Source organism: Pipistrellus kuhlii, unplaced genomic scaffold, assembly GCF_014108245.1.
Source record: "Pipistrellus kuhlii isolate mPipKuh1 unplaced genomic scaffold, mPipKuh1.p scaffold_m20_p_10, whole genome shotgun sequence".
NCBI classification, from domain to species: domain Eukaryota; kingdom Metazoa; phylum Chordata; class Mammalia; order Chiroptera; family Vespertilionidae; genus Pipistrellus; species Pipistrellus kuhlii.
The window spans coordinates 49,554,566-49,574,945 of NW_023425405.1; the positions used below are offsets into that span (position 1 = coordinate 49,554,566).

Sequence of the window (20,380 nt, forward strand, 5' to 3'; positions counted from 1 at the left end):
CAATTCCACTTGAATCTTTCTTTCAAATTGAGCAAAGTTCTAACATGTAGCAAATTATTTGCATATTAACACACCATATTTAGAAAACCTAATCAAGGAGTTCATCTTCTTGCAAATTTTCATACATAATTACTTGGGAATTTCCATAAAACTTTTAGGTTAATCAGCATTTCAGTTACTCATGAATGCTAGGACTTATTTTATAGAAATTAAGAAATGTTTGCATAAAGAGTTAAGACAAAACCTTTTTATGGGAATTTTCAAAGAAATCATTAGCTTTCAATTAATAAACAATCGAAGAAAGGCAAAACTTAATATCTCTCATCATTAAAATGGCTACAGTAATCCAGAAAAAAAAATATGTGAGTTGAAGAAAAACAAATTAAGTCATATTATGTAACCACATATTATTGTTAGAAAAACTTAAAAGTTGTTTTAAAGGATATTTTCACACAAATTAAGTAAAATTGACTTTGCATATACATTAAAAACACAAACAACTAAGATCTAAAACAGCTCTGTTAAGTAAACAGGTATCTTTTGAAGTATATTTATAAATTATAATTAGTATACAAAAAGAACATTAAGAGAACAGCCCACTGTGTACGTTATCCTTCTACAAAGTGGCCACTAATGTCTTATGCATGCTAGTTAGAATTTATCTGTAGATACCTCTGCATTCTCAACACAAATTTTACTTTTTCCCATATTCTTTTTAACATCTCCCAAGTTGATAAGCAGCTTCAACAGAAATTCTCTTTTCTGGTAGAGTCGAGATTACTGTGCATCTTTTAATTTTCTTCAGTTTCCATAATTAAAACTAAAATAAAAGTGAAAGCTGTTTTGTTCTGTAACTATTCTTAGAACACTACCTCACAAATTTTACTATACTTTGATAGTGATTTACTTTTTATTGATTCCTATATTCCCTCCTTCCCCGTTAATTCTTACCTGAGGATATTTTCCCATTGATTTTTAGAAAGGAAGGGGAAAGAGTCAGAAAGAGAGAAACATCTATGTGAGAGAAACATATCGATTGATTGCCTCCCGCACATGCCCTGACCAGGGCTGGGAAAAAAGTCTACAACAGAAGTACCTACCCTTGATCAAAATTGAACCCAGGACTCTTCCACTGACACTCTACCCACTGAACCATACTGGCTAAGGTTGATTCCTATCTTATGTATAATTTTATATTCCAATTTTCATTGTTTAGAAAAAATTATTTTGGTTAACAAAAGCAGCTAAGTTCGATAGATTAATAATGCCACAAAAATTTAGCATCTTTATGAAAGAAAGAAAAATATCTTTATTTTCAAATGTTATCTTATAAACCGATTTTAAGAATCCTTGAATTTATTTCTATAGGGATAAAGAAGTATGATCTAAACACAATCTTGATTCAAAGCATTGAGTTGTTTTTACTTTAAAATGATTATTCAAAAGCATTTTATAAAATCAGTTAAAAATACTGAGATTAAAAAATTGTATTTGTCAGTCTGAAAGGTTTTTAACTTGGTAATGTTATCTGTTTATCTGAAAGTACTTCAATATACAATATCCATTCATTTAACTCAAATATTTAATATAAAAACTGGGAAATGCTTTTGCTATATTTCTCTGAAATGAAATACATTTTTAAAAAAAAATCAAGCATGTTTTCAGAAATGTCAAACAGCGATTCTCATTTCTGATAGATGACTATTACTGTGCATCTTTTCATTTTCTTCAATTTATATAAATTAAAACTAAAACAAAATTGAAAGGCCTAACTGCTTGAAGGGAAGCATAATCACCATTACTGAACATGGGGGGAGGGGGGGATGGAGTAAGCTATACTGGAAAAGCAAGAGGAATGCACTCTGGATACCAGACAGGAAGTCCTAGACCAAAGCAATGGGAAATAATGGATGTGGATACAAACACAACAGAAGAGAGGAGGAGACATCTGCTCATACAGGATGGGTCCCTGATCTCAGTGGTGAAATGCCAAGAATTAATCAAACTGCCAAAGGCTGGATTGTGTGAAGAAACTTCTAGGATAGGCCACCAAGAACTATACTTAATTTCTTCCTGTCCTCTCCATATTAGCCCTGAATACTATTACTAACTGTGAATTTTAGGATTCAGCCTTAGGCACACAATGATTTCAGTGACATTTGGAAAGTTTTTCTGTACGTCTAGCAGTTTCTCAAATGTGAGTAATGTATTTAACTTTTCAAGGTGGAACTGCTCTAAGCACTTCTTCCCAAATATTTACTTAATTTTTGTTATAATGCTACTTAATACTTAAATAATACAGATATAAAACTAAGTAAATATAAACTATTTATGCTCAAAGCACTTAGAAAAATTTAAGCTGGCCGGTGTGGCTCAGTGGTTGAGCACAAACCAGGAGGTCATGGTTTGATTCCCCATCAGGGCACATGCCAGTGTGGTGAGCTTGATCCCCAGCAGGGATTGTGCAGGAGACTGCCAATCAAAGATTCTCTCTCATCAGTGATGTTTCTATCCCTATCTCCCTCTCCCTTCCTCTTTCTGAAATCAATAAAAACAGAAAAATATAAAATCAACATAAATGTATAAGTTAGTGAAAAATTTAGAAAAGCAAAAAAATTTAAATTGACATTAACTGAATATGAGAAACAATAGTTTGCTCAAACTAAATCTTTGCTCACTTTATGAACATGGTTCTAATAGGAAACAGCAAGTTCTTCGGAGTTTAGCATTAGTATACAACTGATATTGGTGAACAATGAATTTCTCACCAATTTTCTTTACTTAAGCTATTGTAAAACCCTGTTTTCTGCAATAATATTTGGCTTTCACCCCACACATATGCACATGAAAAAAGATGCTTGCTCTTTTTGTAGATCATGACCCTTCGAATAGTATTAATACTATTCACTGACAACACAATTGTAAATTAAAATACAACACTGAGTGACCATGATACTGAACTCAAGGTGATCCAAACTAGACATAGAATTATTTTTTTAAATTACTGAAATGAAAAGAAACTTTTAAAATTCTTGCAGGAAGTTCAAAGTCAAGTCCACTGCCATCTAGTCTAGCAAACACCTAAAATCAGTGTTAGTCACAATTAGAAATAAAAAGCTGAAAGTGAAGTTATCAAGTCACAAATTAGCTTTGAAAAAATGTTAATTTCACTCATAATAGAGAAATGCAAATTAATATATTAAGACTAGAGGCCCGGTGCACGAATTCGTACACAGGTGAGGTTCCTCAGCCTGGGCCGATGGGGGGGTGGCTTGCCAGGGGAGAGGGCCCAAGGGAGGTTGGATGGCCACCAGGTGTAGGGTAGGGACCGCTGGAGGTTGGATGGCAAGCCTTCCTCTGATTAGGACAGATCAGGAAGGCCAGCCAGCTGGTGGGAGGAACCATGAGAGGTTGGCTGGCCGGGTTGAGTGGAGAAGGGGGAATCGCATGAGGGTGGCCAGCTGGGGGGAGAGAGTAAGGGGTAAGGACCATGGAAGGTTAGCTGTGTGAGTGCACTGACCACCTGGGGGCAACTGAGTGCCTGCCCCCTGGTGGTCAGTGCACATCATAGCAACTGGTCGACCAGCCCTTTGGTCACTTAGGCTTTTAGATACACTGAGTGGCCAGATTATTATGATCTCTAAACGCACAATAATCTGGCCATTCAGTGTATATCTCACATAATAAAAGGCTAATATGCAAATTGTCCCCTCGACCAAGAGTTCGACCAGCAAGCAGGCTGGCCAACTACCCATGTCCCCTCCCCCTGGATAGGCCGACTAAACCCCACCCATGCACAAATTCATGCACCAGGCCTCTAACACATATATGTGTGTGTATGTATGTATGTATGTATGTATCTGTATATGTACACTGAATGGCCAGATTATTATGCATTCAGAGATCATAATAATCTGGCCACTCAGTGTATATAAATGTCATTTCTCACCGATCAGATTGGCAAAAGGAAAAAAGTTGACAATCCAGTGGTCAGAAAACTCATTAGTCAACAGAGCCAAATATCAACAGTACAACGATTGAAATTTCTTTTGAGAGCCAAATTTTTTAAACTTAAACTTCTTCTAATACCCCTTCTTCAAAATAGACTCACCCAGGCCGTAGTATTTTGTGGAAGAGCCACACTCAAGGGACCAAAGAGCTGCATGTGGCTCGTGAGCCACAGTTTGCTGACCACAGATATAGTCAATTGATTAGGCCATAGAGGAAGATCTCAAACAATACTTACCAATTCTTGTAACCTAAGAAACCCAGGCAAAATATTCGCTTCCATATCTCTTAGATACTCTGCTTTATCTAGAACCTTATTAAAAAAAAATGCAGGATCAAAATCAATTTGCAAAGCCCTTTACAAAACATTTACCATTATATAAGCATATTATAAAGATTGATAATGTACAATTCAAGAATTCAACTTGCCATGTTGAAAGGAAAAATTTTAATTTTTGCTATTTACATTTGTGGAAGACATTTTTAAATAGGTCAAGTAAGTTAAAAATGGACTATTTATAACATATTTTAACTCAAATTTCTAAACAGAAAATGAGTCATTTTGCCCTACATTAAAAAGGTTTATTTTACAAGTACACTATAAAAAACATAAGGATACAAGATGTTCTGGACATTTTCTTAGGTTTCCAAGAAATACAATCATGTGGATTTTTTTTATTCCATTTGATATAAAGATGTCTATCATAAAGCAAAAACTACAGCTTTTTCTGACCCAATTTCATCATGTAAAACTATTTTTCCCCCAATATATTTTTATTTTAGAGAAGAAGGGAGTGGGAGAGAAATAGAAACATCAGTGATGATAGAGAATCATTGATTGGCTGCCTCTTGCATGCCCCGCACTGAGGATTGAGCCTGCAACCTGGGCATGTCCCCTGACCGGGAATTAAACCCTAACTTCCCGATTCATAGGTCAATGCTCAATCACTGAGCCACCTCAGCCGGGCTATCATGTGAAATTTTTATTGCTTGAACTTTTACTGCATGCTAAACTTTGTTTAACTGGCTAACAGATCATGTTAAAAAAGGTAAAATTTTTTATCTAGTATACATATATAGTAGCTATATAGGGTAGATATAATGGAATTAAATACTTACAATATATACAGTCTGATCTTTGAGATTTTTAGCGTTGGTTACTTGTTTAAACAAGCGAACAAAGTCATTAAATGTGTCACAGGTTATTTCAGTAGAACATCCCTCCTCTGAAGAACTAAGATAATTCAACCTGTTTAAAATTTGTTCCAAAAGCAGCCTCAGCGTAAAACATTCAACACAATTCACAAAGACATGTGGGAGCTGAAAACAAACAAAAAGGTGTAAATAGAAAAGAAAACACATACACAAGCATGGCTCTGCTAGATATTTCCCATTTGCCCTTCTGAAACAATACCCCATCATCTTCCAACCTACTCTGTGTCCCAGGAGTCTGAACATTACACACTGCATTGCCCAGACTGCCTCTTCTTTTCCAGCACTGACTGGATTCAGCCAATAGGAAGAACCAGCAAGAGACTGAAGGAGCCGAAGCCGGTTTGGCTCAGTGGTAGAGCGTCGGTCTGCGGACTGAAAGGTCCCAGGTTCGATTCCGGTCAAGGGCATGTACATTGGTTGTGGGCACATCCCCAGTAGGGGGTGTGCAAGAGGCAGCTGGTCGATGTTTCTCTCTCGTCGACGTTTCTAGCTCTCTCTCTCTCCCCCTTCCTCTCTGTAAAAAATCAATAAAATATATTAAAAAAAAAAAAGAGAGAGAGACTGAAGGAAGCAATAAGAGAGAGAAGTTGAATATATATTCCCTGATTTCCAGCCCACGCCTCAAGAGGCCCACAATTTGACAGTGGCTATGACCTGCTATCTAACGTCACAGCCCCAGTTGGACAGCTCTTATTCAAAGGCTACAGGTCTTTTTTTTTTTTGTCTTTTTTTTTAAAATATATTTTATTGATTTTATACAGAGAGGAAGGGAGAGAGATAGAGAGTTAGAAACATCGATGAGAGAGTCATCGATCAGCTGCCTCTTGCACACTCCCTACCGGGGATATGCCCGCAACCAAGGTACATGCCCCTGACAGGAATCGAACCCGGGACCCTTCAGTCCCCAAGCCGACGCTGTATCCATTGAGCCAAACCGGTCCCGGCCAAAGGCTACAGGTCTTGCTGGGGTCTGGTAACAACTCCTTTCTCTGGCTAGTTCAGGTCTGGGAGGGGTAAAGGCTATCACTGCTTCCCCACTCCTTATTGGTTCCTTAACGTTTCTTCAACCTTTGTAAAATAGTCTCTTTATTAAACTCAATTATTTAAGTTTGCCATTTGTTTCCTACAGAGATTCAAAGCAAACTTGTATTTTCTTCTACAGAATTCTTATAAGAAAACCCAAGTACATTTGAATGTGAAAATTTTTAGTAGAAACCTCACATTTAGAATTTTAGATAATATCCTTAATGCTGAATGAGCCCATATATATATATATATATATATATATATATATATATATATATTTTTGTTTGTTTGTTTGTTTGTTTGGTTTTGTTTTGTTTTTGTTTTTGTTTTTTTAAAGTTAGAAACCACAGTAATCCCCTTAGAGCAGTGGTCACCAAAGGTTTCCTTAAACCAGAGGTGACCAACCTTTCATACCTCATGGAACTTAGTTTGGCTATGATTAAAGGCACATAAAGTCAAGAAATTAATAATGTAGAATGAATAGAACAGATTTACTGGTTTGATTTACTGAAAGAGTGAGGATGAGCAAGGAATAAAGAGAAAGTTTTTTGACAACTACATTAATATTGAGACCATTCACTCTGATAGGCAATATGGGGGAAAAGGCAGGGTAAAGGAGCTATAGTAGGTTTTGTAAATGTGGAGATTCAGAATTATCAGTATCAATATTATAAAAACAACAATGGAAAAGAAAAAGGTTTTAATACTTTTTGAAGAATTTTTCTTCATAATTTTCCCCAAATATTATCAGCCAATGAAAGTTAGAAATAAAAAATAACTAATATCAAGGCTCAAGTTATCTAATAATCCCTTCTGAAGCTTAGTCTTTGAAGGTATTAAAACAAAAGTTTATCAAAAATGTTTTATGTAGATGATGAGTGCCTCAGTGCACAGATTTGTGCACATTGAAAGGATATTAATTAGAAGGTGGCTGGCAGGGTGGGACTGGGCAAGAAGGGGCTGGACATGCCCTGGAGCCAACCTCCCAAGGTCCCTCCCTAGCCGGCCGCACCTGGGGCAGCACTGCGGCTCAAAGGTCATCTGCGAAGTGAGCAGGGTAACTCTGGCAGGCGGGGTCCCTCAGCCTGGCCTGCAGGGATGGGGTTGAAGCTGGCTCTCTGACACCCCCTGGAATCGGGCTCCCCTTCTTTGGTTCCAGATGCATTACCCAAGAACTGTTGCTGCCAAGTCACTGCAGCTCAGCAACTCCTGTGTTGAGCATCTGCCCCCTGGTGGTCAGTGTGCATCATACCTACTGGCCAGTCAGATGGTCAGTTAGCCTTTTATATATATAGATAGATAGATAGATAGATAGATAGATAGATAGATAGATATAGATATAGATATTCCTTAAGAGAAAGGTTAAACTGGACTAAAAATGTCCCAGATCCCTTCCATTTTTAAGACTGTGAGCACAAAACAATTAACAGTAGGGGTTTACTCTTACCTCTAAAGTTTTTAATAAAGTTTGTGTGACATAAGTCTTTCCACTGGCAGTATGTCCATAAATAAAAATGGATGGAAAGCTGAAATGATGTCTCTAGGGAAGAAAAGATGATTATCAGACTATACATCCAAAACAGAAAATAAACATTTATTATCTAACAATAAAATTTTATGTGGTAAAGTAAAATATTCAAATTATTTTAGCAGTGAGAATAAAGTGGGGTCATCACCACACTTTGAATTTACTTGCATTCAAGTCTAAGCACTTTCTCTGTTAAGAAATTAAAATTTCTGAAAAATATTTGGCTTATTATATACTATACATAATCATACTTTTTATATTATTTATGTATAATGCAAACTCTTATATTTTCAAAGGAGATTTTATAGGATATTTAAGAGATTTTTTTCAAGGATAATTTTGACCACATCAAGGAGAGCAAAACATCCACTAGCTGCCTCCTACATGCCCACACTTGGGATCAGGGTTGCAAGGGCTTTATCCTATGTAATTGAGATAATATGCAAATTGACCATCATTTCAACACAAGATGGGCACCCCCGTGTGGTCAAAGATGGCCTCCCCCACATGGACACAAGATGACAACCACAAGACAGCCACCAGTGGAGAGAGGTTGGGAGGGACCAGGCCTGCAAGGGAGGGAGTTGGGGGTGATAAGGCCCGCAGGGGAAGGCAGTTGGGGTGACCGAACCAGCAGAGGAGGGCATTTAGGGGCAACCAGGGCCGTAGGGGAGGGCAATTGGGGGAAATCCAGGCCTGCAGTAGAGGGCAGTTAGGGGTGACCAGGCCTGCAAGGGAGGGCAGTGGGGGGGAGGGGGGGGGAGGCCAGGCCTGCAAGGGAGGGAAGTTGGAGAGGCAATTGGGCTGGAAGGGGAGCAGTTAGGCATTGATCAGGCTGGCAAGGGAGTGGGTTAGGGAGTAATCAGACTGGCAGACAGAAGCAGTTAGGAGCTATCAGGCAGGTAGGCAGGCAAGTGGTTGGGAGCCAGCAGTCCAGAGGGATCCCAGATTGGAGAGGTTCAGGGACATCCCCCCTGCACGAATTTTGTGCACTGGGCCTCCAGTATAGGATAATCCCATATAAGCAGCAACTTCATTATACATTTCAAAGCTTTGAAACTAGACAAATGTAATTACAGGGTTAGAATAATGTCAAGGGTCCTCTCTTAGAAAAACTTACAGGATACTTTCAAGTTATGCATATTAAATTTATCTCGCCTGCATGAATTAATTTCATTTTTAAAAAAAAGATAAAATCTACATAACATACATTTCAAAATACATATTTCCAAGATTCTCCTGCAGGACATTAAGAGTCATCTGCCTAGAAAAAACAATACTACAAATATATTTCAGTGATATAATGAACATTTATTAGAAACCTTTTAAATACTGACAACAATGATGCACTGAAACATATATCAGTTAAAGCCAAAATCTGCTTTGGAGGAGTCTAGTGAGAAGACATACATTTTAAAAATAATTACAAGAAAACTGGATGATGCCATTTTTTCCCCCCCCGCCCCCGCTACCCTCCCCACCTCCCCCTATCTGGATGATGCCATTTTCATGAGTCTCTATGATCATCATCTAACAGTACAATAGTCAACAAAACATTTATTACATTCTAGCCACTAAGTTATACATTTCCTTTTGCAAGACAAATTGGAAATCAGATTTATACAGGAAAAATTTTCCTAAAATAAGCTCTATATTGATATTTCAATATATTAATCCCTTTTTAATAATGTATCTAACAATCTTGTAAATTAACTGACTCAAAAAATCTGTCCCATTAAACACATGCTTGCTGAGAATCTCTGCTAAACAAATACTATATTTCACCTTTAAAGAAAAGTTTAAGACTTTTATCCTTCAGCAAATTTTTTCAAGACACACAAAAACTCTCATTTTCTGAAATCCTGCCAAACTTGTCTGCATCCATTATTTGGTGCTTAATAATATCCCACCTCATAACATCTTTCCTACGGTTCCCTAAAATTAAATTGAACTCTTGCATTGTTACTTAACCTTTCACCTTCACAGACCTTTCTCCCTAATATAAACTGTAATAAGCCAGGATCTGGCACAGTCCCTGAACACATAAATAAACCTGCTTAAAAAATATGAACTAGTTATCCATATGTCCCCATGCACGGCACCTTGCAGAAAAGTAATACTAACATTGTTAAACACTATTTACAGTAGGAATAAAACTCAAAATCCTTCCTGCGGTCCACACCACTCTTATACTGCTAATCTCTCTCTGCCAATCTCCTCTTTCAGGGGGAGCGCTTCTGGCTGAACTGATCTGGAGTTTATCAACTCCGGGAAGGAATGCACAGAAAATAACCCCTGAAAACGTCTCAGCGATAAGGAATCCGGCTAACTAAAACTGAAAGCCTGATGACTAAACTACTGAGAATGCAGTCCTTGTCCTCTTACTTCCCTCACTAAGGTGCCCCTTTAGAAGGCTGGTACTTCTCCACAAATAACTGCACAGGCCGCCTCAGAACGCCACCATCATTTCCAGTGGGATGAAAACACTTTAGGGCCTTAAAAAGGCTAACCAGAAAATGGGAGGGGGACCAAGTCATGAGCACGACTCTGAACTCACTGCTCCTCTCCTCACAGACAAGATCCAAGTCTGATCCATTCCAAGTCTAAGGCATATGTGGGCATCAAATCCAAGCCTGATGAAATACGTCTAAATTAGGCATAGGAGGCCGAAACCGGTTTGCCTCAGTGGATAGAGCGTCGGCATGCGGACTGAAAGGTCCCAGGTTCGATTCCAGCCAAGGGCATGTACCTTGGTTGCGGGCACATCTCCAGTAGGGGGTGTGCAGGAGGCAGCTGATCGATGATTCTCTCTCATCGATGTTCCTAGCTCTCTATCCCTCTCTCTTCCTCTCTGTAAAAAAATCAATAAAATATATATATATATATTAAAAATAATGCATAGGAATCAGAAGGCCTCCCCCCAAGGTGAAAGTAATAAAACACAGATTAAGTCTTGCATCTATGACTGCTACCTCACGCCTATGAAAAGGGACTCCCTTAGCTGTGTCCCTCCAGAGAAGACAGGCACTGAACCTCTCCTTCTCTCCGCACTGCTAGCCCACAAGGGCAGCCCAGACCTCCTCAGGGCTTTTCCCATTCTGGAGAAGCCGCTGAGTTTTTAAACCGGAAGCCCTGCCTGGCCCCTCCAGGGTCTAGCCACACTTGACTTACACCAAGTCAGTACCTCCCAGAAACGTGCCAAGTTCCACTTAACTAAATCACTCTCTGCACACACTCCTGTGGCATTAAAAAAACCTGTTCTGCTGCTCCTGGCCACTTCGGGTTATAGCCCCGTTCCCCAAAGTGGGTCGCGTAGGAACCCACTGGTCCCGCACCAACATCCTGTCCCGCCGGCCGGTCCTTCCGGTGCCGTTTTCTCCTGGAAAAGGGTCTTCCCACAAGTTCTTCCGTGTGAAGGAAAGGGGGAGGCGTACAACACGCCCTATCTCAACGCAGCCGAGGGTCTATTAACCCTCCACCCACACACGATTTTTTTTTTTTTTTCTTAAGAAGAAACGCATCGCCAAACCACGGAAACGTCTGCCCGCGGGACCGGGAAAACAGCACAATTACCTCTCCGAACAGGGACTGCAACGTGGACACTTGGGACTCGCGGCACAGCACCACGTTTTCCAAGTGGGGCATGCTGGCGGCGGCCGGGGGCAGCGCGGCCCCGCGGCCAGCCGGTCTCAGGAAGCGAACCGCCGGGCACCCTCCACAGCGCTAACGGCGTCTCCCTCCCGCCTGGAAACAGGCGGCCGGTGTGGGCGGGGCGGGGCGGCGCGTGTGTGCGGCGGCGTGACGTCAGCGCGCACGCGTCGCGTCGCCCCGCCCTTCGCTGTGTGTGAGTTCTGCCGGGGAAGAGTTTCGCTGACGCTGCTGCTTCCGGGGTGGGCGTTTCCACCCGCCACCCTTGCCATCCACAAGGCTGAGAGGAGAAGGGGATGGGTGAACGGAGATGGGACTGAAAGAGCTGAGGGGCCTCTGTGGGCTCCCAACGGTCCGCGAAACCCTGGCTTCGATTTTCCCTGCTGGAGACCCCAAATGTAGGAACCTTTTTTTAAAATATATATATATTTTATTGATTTTTTTACAGAGAGGAAGAGAGATGGGTAGAGTTAGAAACACCGATGAAAGAGAATCATCGGATCAGCTACCTCTTGCACACCCCCTACTGGGGATGTGCCCGCAACCAAGGTACATGCCCTTGACCGGAATTGAACCTGGGACCTTTCAGGCCAAACCGGTTTTGGCCCAGATGTAGAAACCTTGATTACCCGGGAGCTGTACACCTGGAGGAAGATACATACACCCCACACTGTGGGGATTGAGCCTGCCACCTCACCGGGAATAGAGCCATGACCTCCTGGTTCACAGAGGGATGGATGCTCAACCACTGAGCCATGCTGGCCGGGCTGCAAGAAGATTTTATTTTGTCAAGTTAATAATGGAATGTTAGGAAAGTAATTCTCTTGCCACTCCCGGCTCAGATTCTTCTGTCTCATTCCCCTCCCAACCAGATCCTCCAAATGCATAGGACAGTGTAGATACCCGTTCCTTACCTAACCCCTAACTCATCTTCTGCTTCTCTTCCTTAAGCTCACTCCCCTTCAGCTGCGCTGGCCCCATGGCTTTACCTGGAAATGCTGGGCATGCTCCAGCTTCGTGTGACTCTGCACCTGAGGCTCCTCCTGATTCTTTTCCACAACTTTATGCATATGGCTGGCTCACTTCTCAACTTCAGATCTCTCCTCAAATGTCAACTTATGAAAGAGGCCTTCTTTGACCATGAGTCTCTGCTATGCCCCGTTCCTGTTTTTCTTTTTTTGTTTTTCCATATTTTGGTTCACAGTGCTTATCATCATCTGTATATTTTCCTTGTTTATTGTCAGTCTTCCCCACTAAAATGTAAGCTGTTTTAGGAGCTTAAATAACCTAGAAGAGTTCCTAGTGCATAGCAGGCACTCAATAAATATGTATTGAATTAATTAATGCCTTTACTTATCCCCAGTGACTGGCATGAGCTCTGGCACAGAGCAGGTGTTTAACCCTATTTGTTTAATGGAATGGTATTAAGGGAAGATTACTAATAAATTACCAAACTTTAAAAAAAAAGTCTTAGTTTTAATTGCAAGATGATTGCTGTCTGTGTTATTAAATAATGGCATCTCATCCTTACTCAGTAGTCTGATTAACACAGTTATAGCCAAAGATAGCCATGACCTAATTCCAGGATCTGTGAATATGTTAGATAATATGGCAAAAGGGAATTCAGGTTGCAGGTGGAAGGAAGGTTATCAGCTGACCTTGAGATGGGGAGGTGAAATACCTAGATTGGCCCAGTATAATCACATAGGTCATTATTAGTGGACAAGGAAGGCAGAAAGATGAGAACCAGAAAGTGACAGTGTGAGAATGGTTTGGCCTGACATTGTTGGCTTGGAAGTGGGTGGACATGAGCCAAGGAATGCAGGCAGTCTATGGAAGCTGGAAAGAGGAAGGAGATGGAGTATCCCTTAGCACTCCCAGAAAGGAATGCAGCCCTTGATTTTAGCCCAGTGAGACTCATGTCAGACTTCTGACCTCCAGAACTAGAAGAGAGAGAAAAAAAAAGTGTTGTTTTTAAGCCACTGTGTGGTGATTTGTTACAGCAGCAATAGAAAACTAATACACCACCTGTTATATTAGCATTAATTCTGATATTTTTGCTAGTACAAAAATGTATATACACTCCACTGATTGGTACTCATATTGATTAGTTTTCATAATATGTTTGGAAAAATTTCAGGGATATTGAAGTGATTAAAAAGTTTATTTGTCTCAGATTTTAAGAGTGAGGGTCATTATACAATATACTTTGCAGTATTGTAACTTTCTTATTCCTCAGACTCCTTAAACCTGCCTCTTTTATCCCTAAAATTCTTTTCAGTAGCTGCTGCATATAATTCAATTGTATGGTGCATCATAATTTATTTAACCAATCACTCATTCCCAATTTTTGCTCTTATGAGTATTTTTTTTTATGAATATCTTTAAATAGAGATCTTGACATGTGTTTAAAGATTTCCTTAGGTTAAAATCCTAGAATCAGAATTATTAGGTTAAAATGTCTATAGATTTTGAAGACTTTTGATATATTTACCAAATTTCCTTCTAGCAATTTGCTTCAATTAGCTGAACTAATTGAAGCAAATTGCTAGATTAAACAGGAGAGACTGAAAAAAGGTGGTCACAAGCCAATAACGCCACCTTATTGTGGACAGAAGGCAACGAATATCTTCTCTAGAGAAAAGCGTGCATTTATGGACAGGGAACAATCCCGGCTACTCTACCCTGGCAGGAGCCCTGGCCACAGAGGAAAAGACAGTCTCCGCTGGGGTCTGGAAGTACTACATGGAGATGGCTTCAGGCAGTTCTGCAGCTACTCTTCTCTACCCCTAGATGTCGCTCTTGGAGTCAGAATACAACTGTATCCCTGAGAACACTGCAGAGAAAAGGATTCTGAATCTACTTTATCCTCATGGGGAATGGCAAACCCTAATTGGTTAAATTTATACACATTCAACCCCAAAACTGCAGAGGTGGGTGTGAGGGACAAATAACTGCTCTTTCTCCTCCAGGGTCAGATATATGAGGGGACTGGAGGTCAGAGGCTGGAAAAATGGTACAGCAGTTGAATTGCCTAAAAGAGACTCCAGGAATCTCTGTTGTCTGGACAATAAACTAGTTTGGGCCAGAAGAGCCTGCAACTTTTTATTGGCTCCAAAACCTTCAAGGTGCTGGGAAGCTGGGTTTCCCAGAAAACTCCTTGTAAACAGCTGATGTTGGATTTATCATTTCCGGGAAACTAGGGAATCTCAGTGGTTGCCCCACTGGCAGTTATTCTCAGACTTGCTCAATAAAAAAGACAGGTGATGGGGTGACTCTTCACTGCAGGTTGGTTGTGTGGTGCACAGTGGCATAGATATCCCTGGGGTGGAAGAAGAACTGGGACACTCAGGTCCTTGATTGCTGCCCTTGGCTTATGAATGTCCCTCAATAAAACCTATTCTTTACCCCTTACCAGGTGATATAGCAGGATTTATCTTTATTCACCTTAGCACACTGCAGAAAAGCAGAAATGAAGAGAAGATTATAAAAATAGCCAAAGAGAAAGTAGGAAAAACCTAACAGGAAACCACAAATAGACTGGCTGTAGACATACTCAACAAAGAGAACCAGGAGAGGAAAAATATCTACTAAGAGCTGGGAGAAAATATCTATCTCAAATTATGTGCCCAGGAAATCTTTAAAGAATGAGAACAATGTCCTAACTGGTTTGGCTCAGTGGATAACGCATAGATTCCAGTCATGGGCATGTACCTTCCTACTTAAATACAGGTTGCAGGCACATCCCCAGTAGGGGGTGTGCAGGAGGTAGCTGATGGATGTTTCTCTTCTACTGATGTTTCTAACTCTCTATCCCTCCCCCTTCCTCTCTTAAAAAAAAATGTTGGAAAAAAAGAATGAGAACAAAATAAATTCATCTTGATAAGTAGGAAACTTAGAGAGCTTCCTACTTAAATACAGATCAATATTTAAGTTACATGTGAAAGTTGTAAAAGGGAGGAAGATTACATCAGAAGGAAGGTCTGAAACACAAGAAGCAATGGTGAGAAAGTGCTAAACATAGACAAATATAAAACATTATTTACCAAAAAAATGATAATAGACGGTATAAAATTTTAATTTAAAAATTATTTACCAAAGTAATAACAATACGTTTCTAGCAATAAATCTAAAAAATTAAGCAACACTTTAAAATAACCACAAGCTTGTCACTTTAAAAATATACACAAGTGTGAGAACTTGGAGCTACTTTGTCCCACCTCCAGTCACCTGACAGGAACACTGGCAAAAGCCCCAGGGCCACTTTCAGGAAGACCCTGGGGGTTGGGGAGGGAGGATACTGAGAAGGCTTAATAAGAAAATGGATATTTGTCAACTCAGGGAACTCCTCAACCATGTATTGCTCCTTTTGCACAGTACATCCCATCCACACAACTATGGCTTACTCACGATGCGGAATGATAGTTGAAGGGTCTACTAGTGCTTCTTCATAAGCAACGTCCTACCACATCTTGGGGGAGCCCTTCTTAGTCAATAAACAAGACCTTGTTTTCTTCTCAGAGACATAATACAACCTGAGTGGAGTCAGTCATGAAGAATTGCTGTGGATATGGAGGACTTTGTTCAAGACACTTCACATGTACTTATACTTGCCCACTGCTAGTCTCTGTTAGCCCAGCAACAAAGATGATAGATCTACTAAGTGTTCAAAGCATTCCTACTGTCAGTCGCTGTTCCCACACCCCAGACCGAGGCAGAGCTTTACCTAAGAGGAGATACAGATGGGCCAATGGTTGCAGATAGAAGCAAATATAATTTAACTGTTTGTTTTACAGGAGGTCACACTCAAGCTCACAAATGCTTATTCTTTTCCTTCTTGGTCACCCCAAAATATTTTGCAAAGAGATTCTTTCTCATCAAGAAAAGAAGAGAATAAAATGGAGTGGAAAGGAAGAAATGTGAAGAAGTTTAAAAATGTAAAATATAAAGAATATAAATCAGCCTCTGGTAATCAGGAGTAGGGCAATACTATAGCTAAAAAATCAGCCAAGAGATAAGAAAGGTGAGAAAAAGATGTAGGAACATTAATGATGGCAAATGTGAATCCATACACTTAGGTGCATAAACTTGTTACCTCACTTTATTTTTAAATATATGTCATTTAATATGACTTTGGTCCCAATTCCTATAACAAAGTCAAAAAGAAAGTACAATCTCAATCATATTATAACCCCCTAGCCCTTACCTCAATCCTATGAAGGACTCCAGGAAAATTATAAAATATTATAAAATGGGTGGTACTTCCCATTTCCAGTCCAACCTAGTTATCACTAATATTTCCATTGTCTTTGGTAGACTTTTGAAGGATCTTCTGTTTTGTTGGGCATGTGAATTTTTTCTAATTCTAGGTGACTGCTTAGTCAGTTAGAGCTGCTGTAACAAAATACCATAAACTGGGTGGCTTACCAGGGATGAGGAACTTTTTTTTATGCCAATAAGTATTTGGATACTTATAACATAATTTGAGGGCCATACCAAATTATCAACTTAAAAATGAGCCTGCTATATTTGGTCAAACATTTACTTTACTCACCCCTAATGGCTGGTAAGGCCAGACCAAATGATTTCTTGGGCCTTATATATCCTATGGGCCAGATGTTCCCCATCCCTAGCTTAAACAATGGACTATCATTCCTCACAGTTCTGAAGGTGGGCAAGTCCAAGATCAAGCACAAACTTGGTTCCTGGTGACGTCTTTCCAGGCTTACAGATGGCTACCTTAATTGCTATGTCCTCATATGGCAAAGAGAGAGTGAGCGAGCTCTGGTCTCTCTTCTTATAAGGATTCTAATCTCACTATGGGTCCTCCACTTCATGATCTCATCTAAATGTAATTACTTCTCCAAAGCTCCACCTCCAAATACGTTATATCAGGGTTTAGGGTTTCAGCATATAAATTTGGGGGAGGGGACACAAACATTCAATCTATAACAGTGACCATGCAGCTAATTTCCCACCCAAGGGTTGTCAACTTTCCCAATTCAGACTCAAGTCTCCATTTCCTGTGGAGACTGCTGACCTCCAAACTCTTCTAAATCTTTGGGACCCCCCCCCCCTCCTCAAATAATTCACTTTCCATTTCTTCCTTGCATTATTTCCTCAAGGATTTCTGGCTTTTGGGGAACAAATGCCAGAGAGGGAGATTGTCACCACAGAGGCAAAGGAATATCATTGGAACCAGGGGATTAGGGAAAGCACTAAGAAACAATATAAATTAATATCTCAACAAATTAATATCCTTTCACATTAAAATCAAAGAACCTTATATATTGTCAGCTAGACTCAGTACTTTGATTAGGCAACAAACATCTCATAGAAGTGGGTCCTTGCACTTCCCAGGCTCAAGAGTGGGGAAATCATGAGTGAAGACTGCTGATCACAGTGCTGGAAAGGCAACATCCTCAGCAAGTTGTTGAGGATGTTGGCCACTCCTGAGTAAATAATCAGGCACTGCAGTTGGCACCCATATCATTATTAGCTACTATCTGTAATATAGGTCCACAGTTCAAAAATATACAAAGCTCTGGAAAATGAAAGGTTTTTTTGGCAATTATTTGGAAGCAGTATCTGGATTGATCTGACTTGACACTATTCATACTGACTACTTGTCTTATTTTGTGTGTATAGTCATATTTTTGCTGCAGAGGAATTAATGTTTAATAATAGGTTGTTGTCCCAGACTTGCTGGGGATAGTAAATAATATATATCCCATGCACCATATTTTCTTTATAAAATCTGAAAAATTCTGAATTCCAAAAGACTAAACCACAAGGGTTTACAAAAATGATTGTGGAACTTGTGCACTTTAATCTTACTGATTTACACACAGAACAGTTTTGCAAGTTAAGACTCTTCAAGTCACTTATTCCAACTGTAGAGAAATACTAGTCCAACATCAGAGCAAATCACCCTCAAGATTGATTAACCTGAAGGTCTAGTCTCTCCCGAGGGTCAATGGGGAGCAATAAAATGTGAGGAGAGGTAGCATGTGGCTGGGACTCCCTGATTCTCTATGTGGTGTGTAAGTCTGCTGGCCAAGGAAGCAATAAATGTGGCAGAGCAGTAACTCCCTCCTTTTCGGCTGGCCTTTATCACACGTTGGGAACTAAAGGGAAAGCTGAAGCTATGTTCTATGTCCTTGAGATGGGGTGCAAGGTAAGAGGAGAGAGGAGTGGGCAGTCGCTGTTGCCCAGCCTGAAGCATATTAGCAGAAAGGGATCTTTTGGGGAACATAAACCCAGGTCTTGCAGCTTACCAAGGGATTTTGCTGAGTAGCAACCACATGCTTATTAGCTCTTAGTTTTATAAGAAAAAGAAGATGTGGCTGGGAAAAGGAAAGCAGTAAAGAAAATGAAATAGGAAGGCACTTCAATAGGAAATGGTTTCTTTCTTTTCCTGCGGTCAGAGCTACACAAAGAGAACATTCTCTAAGCGGTAAAGGTGCAGACAAGAGTAAAAGAAAATCAAGAGGTAAGGTACTGACATCTGTGGTCCTCCTTGAAGCTATTTATAGTGTGAAAAGACATCTGGGGGCTATTTTCACAGTTTGAGAAAGCATCCATAATGTGAAGACTTGATTATATAAGAAAACATTCATATGAGCTAGTTCAAATGTTTTACTGAATAAAAGTAAATAAACAAGTGTAATATAAAGTTGTTTACCATATAGCAGACATATATAACATATCTTGGAAATGTTCTGTGTGTTCTTATGTAATACTGTTTCTGTGAGCTTTACAGAGCTCACCACAGGATTTTTTTGTTTTGTTTTGTTTTGTTTATGTTTAGAATCTTTCATTATCATTTGAGGCTTGGCAATCTGTCTGTCCTATAGAGATCCTTGTCAACCATATGTACTTGAGCAATGTTTGCTCCATAATGCGAGTTCTCATGAAGAGGCTGGGGAAGAGGGGTGCAATTCTCACAGGCTGACTTACTCACCAGATGTGGCAAGTTGGTCTTGGACCCCTTAGTCTCATTGGGGGTCCCCTGGCAGGCTTCTAGCACAAGCCGTCCAACTTTCACGTGCTGTTGGTTCTCATCTCACATTACCTTGAGCATCTTGCCAATTGCCTTTACTCTCAGCTTCTGACTGTTTTCTCACACATTTTCTTGGCTGCCTCCTGAGATTACCTTCTGTTCACCCTTGGTTTGTATTTTATTTCCTGGCTTTGGGATGCCATCCATTTTACCTGTTTATATGGTTCTCACCCAGCATCATCTCTGGCTAGATTCGGTATCCCCATTCCCTCAGTCCTCTTTCTAAGAGATGCTGCATTATTTCCCCCTCTGATTAGCCCCCTTCTTCTGTGCCACATTGTTATTCATCCTCTCCTTGATTATTTACATATTTAGATACCAGAGTCTGCCATAGATGTCATTAAAGTCTGTATACTGTCTATTTTTTTTAGCTGGATAATATTAATTGCTCATTGAGTATTTGAAAAATTGAAATCAACCATACTGCTTTTCTTTTCTTTTTTAAATATATTTTATTGATTTTGTACAGAGAGGAAGGAAGAGAGATACAGAGTTAGAAACATCGATGAGAGAGTGTCATCGATCAGCTGCCTTTGTACACCCCCTTCAGGGGATATGCCCGCAACCAAGGTACATGCCCTTGACCAGAATCGAACCCGGGACCCTTCAGTCCCCAAGCTGACGCTCTATCCATTGAGCCAAACCGGTCTCGGCCAACCATACTGCTTTTCAAAATAGAATTAATTGTGGTAATAAAAACACGTCGATGAGTCAGGACAAGGATTTAAAAAAAAATGAAGTAGAATGTGAAAAAAATGGAAAATATGAGTGCATTGCAAAAACAATGGTTTTGTAAAACTTGTGTTTTACAAAAGTTGGGGTCTTAGGATCAAGTTGTTTTTTATCAATGTGGGTAGATCATGGTTAAAAAAGCTTAGAAGTTATGAATTAGA

The 20,380-nt window shown here is 40.0% G+C and overlaps 1 protein-coding gene across 3 annotated transcripts in view; it reads right to left on the reverse strand.

The window, feature by feature from the left end:
• The window catches only part of ORC5 (origin recognition complex subunit 5), a 46,557-nt gene extending 35,011 nt beyond the window's left edge, over positions 1-11,546 (reverse strand). For all 3 annotated transcript variants that reach the window (XM_036429659.2, XM_036429661.2, XM_045578531.1), the window contains exons 1-4: positions 11,351-11,546; positions 7,697-7,789; positions 5,128-5,328; positions 4,247-4,321 (exon numbers count right to left, since the gene is read on the reverse strand). In XM_036429659.2, the coding sequence (XP_036285552.1) occupies positions 4,247-4,321; positions 5,128-5,328; positions 7,697-7,789; positions 11,351-11,422 (441 nt within the window). In that variant the 5' untranslated portion in view covers positions 11,423-11,546. The remainder of the gene's footprint in view (positions 1-4,246; positions 4,322-5,127; positions 5,329-7,696; positions 7,790-11,350) is intronic.
• Positions 11,547-20,380: the final 8,834 nt, after the last annotated feature.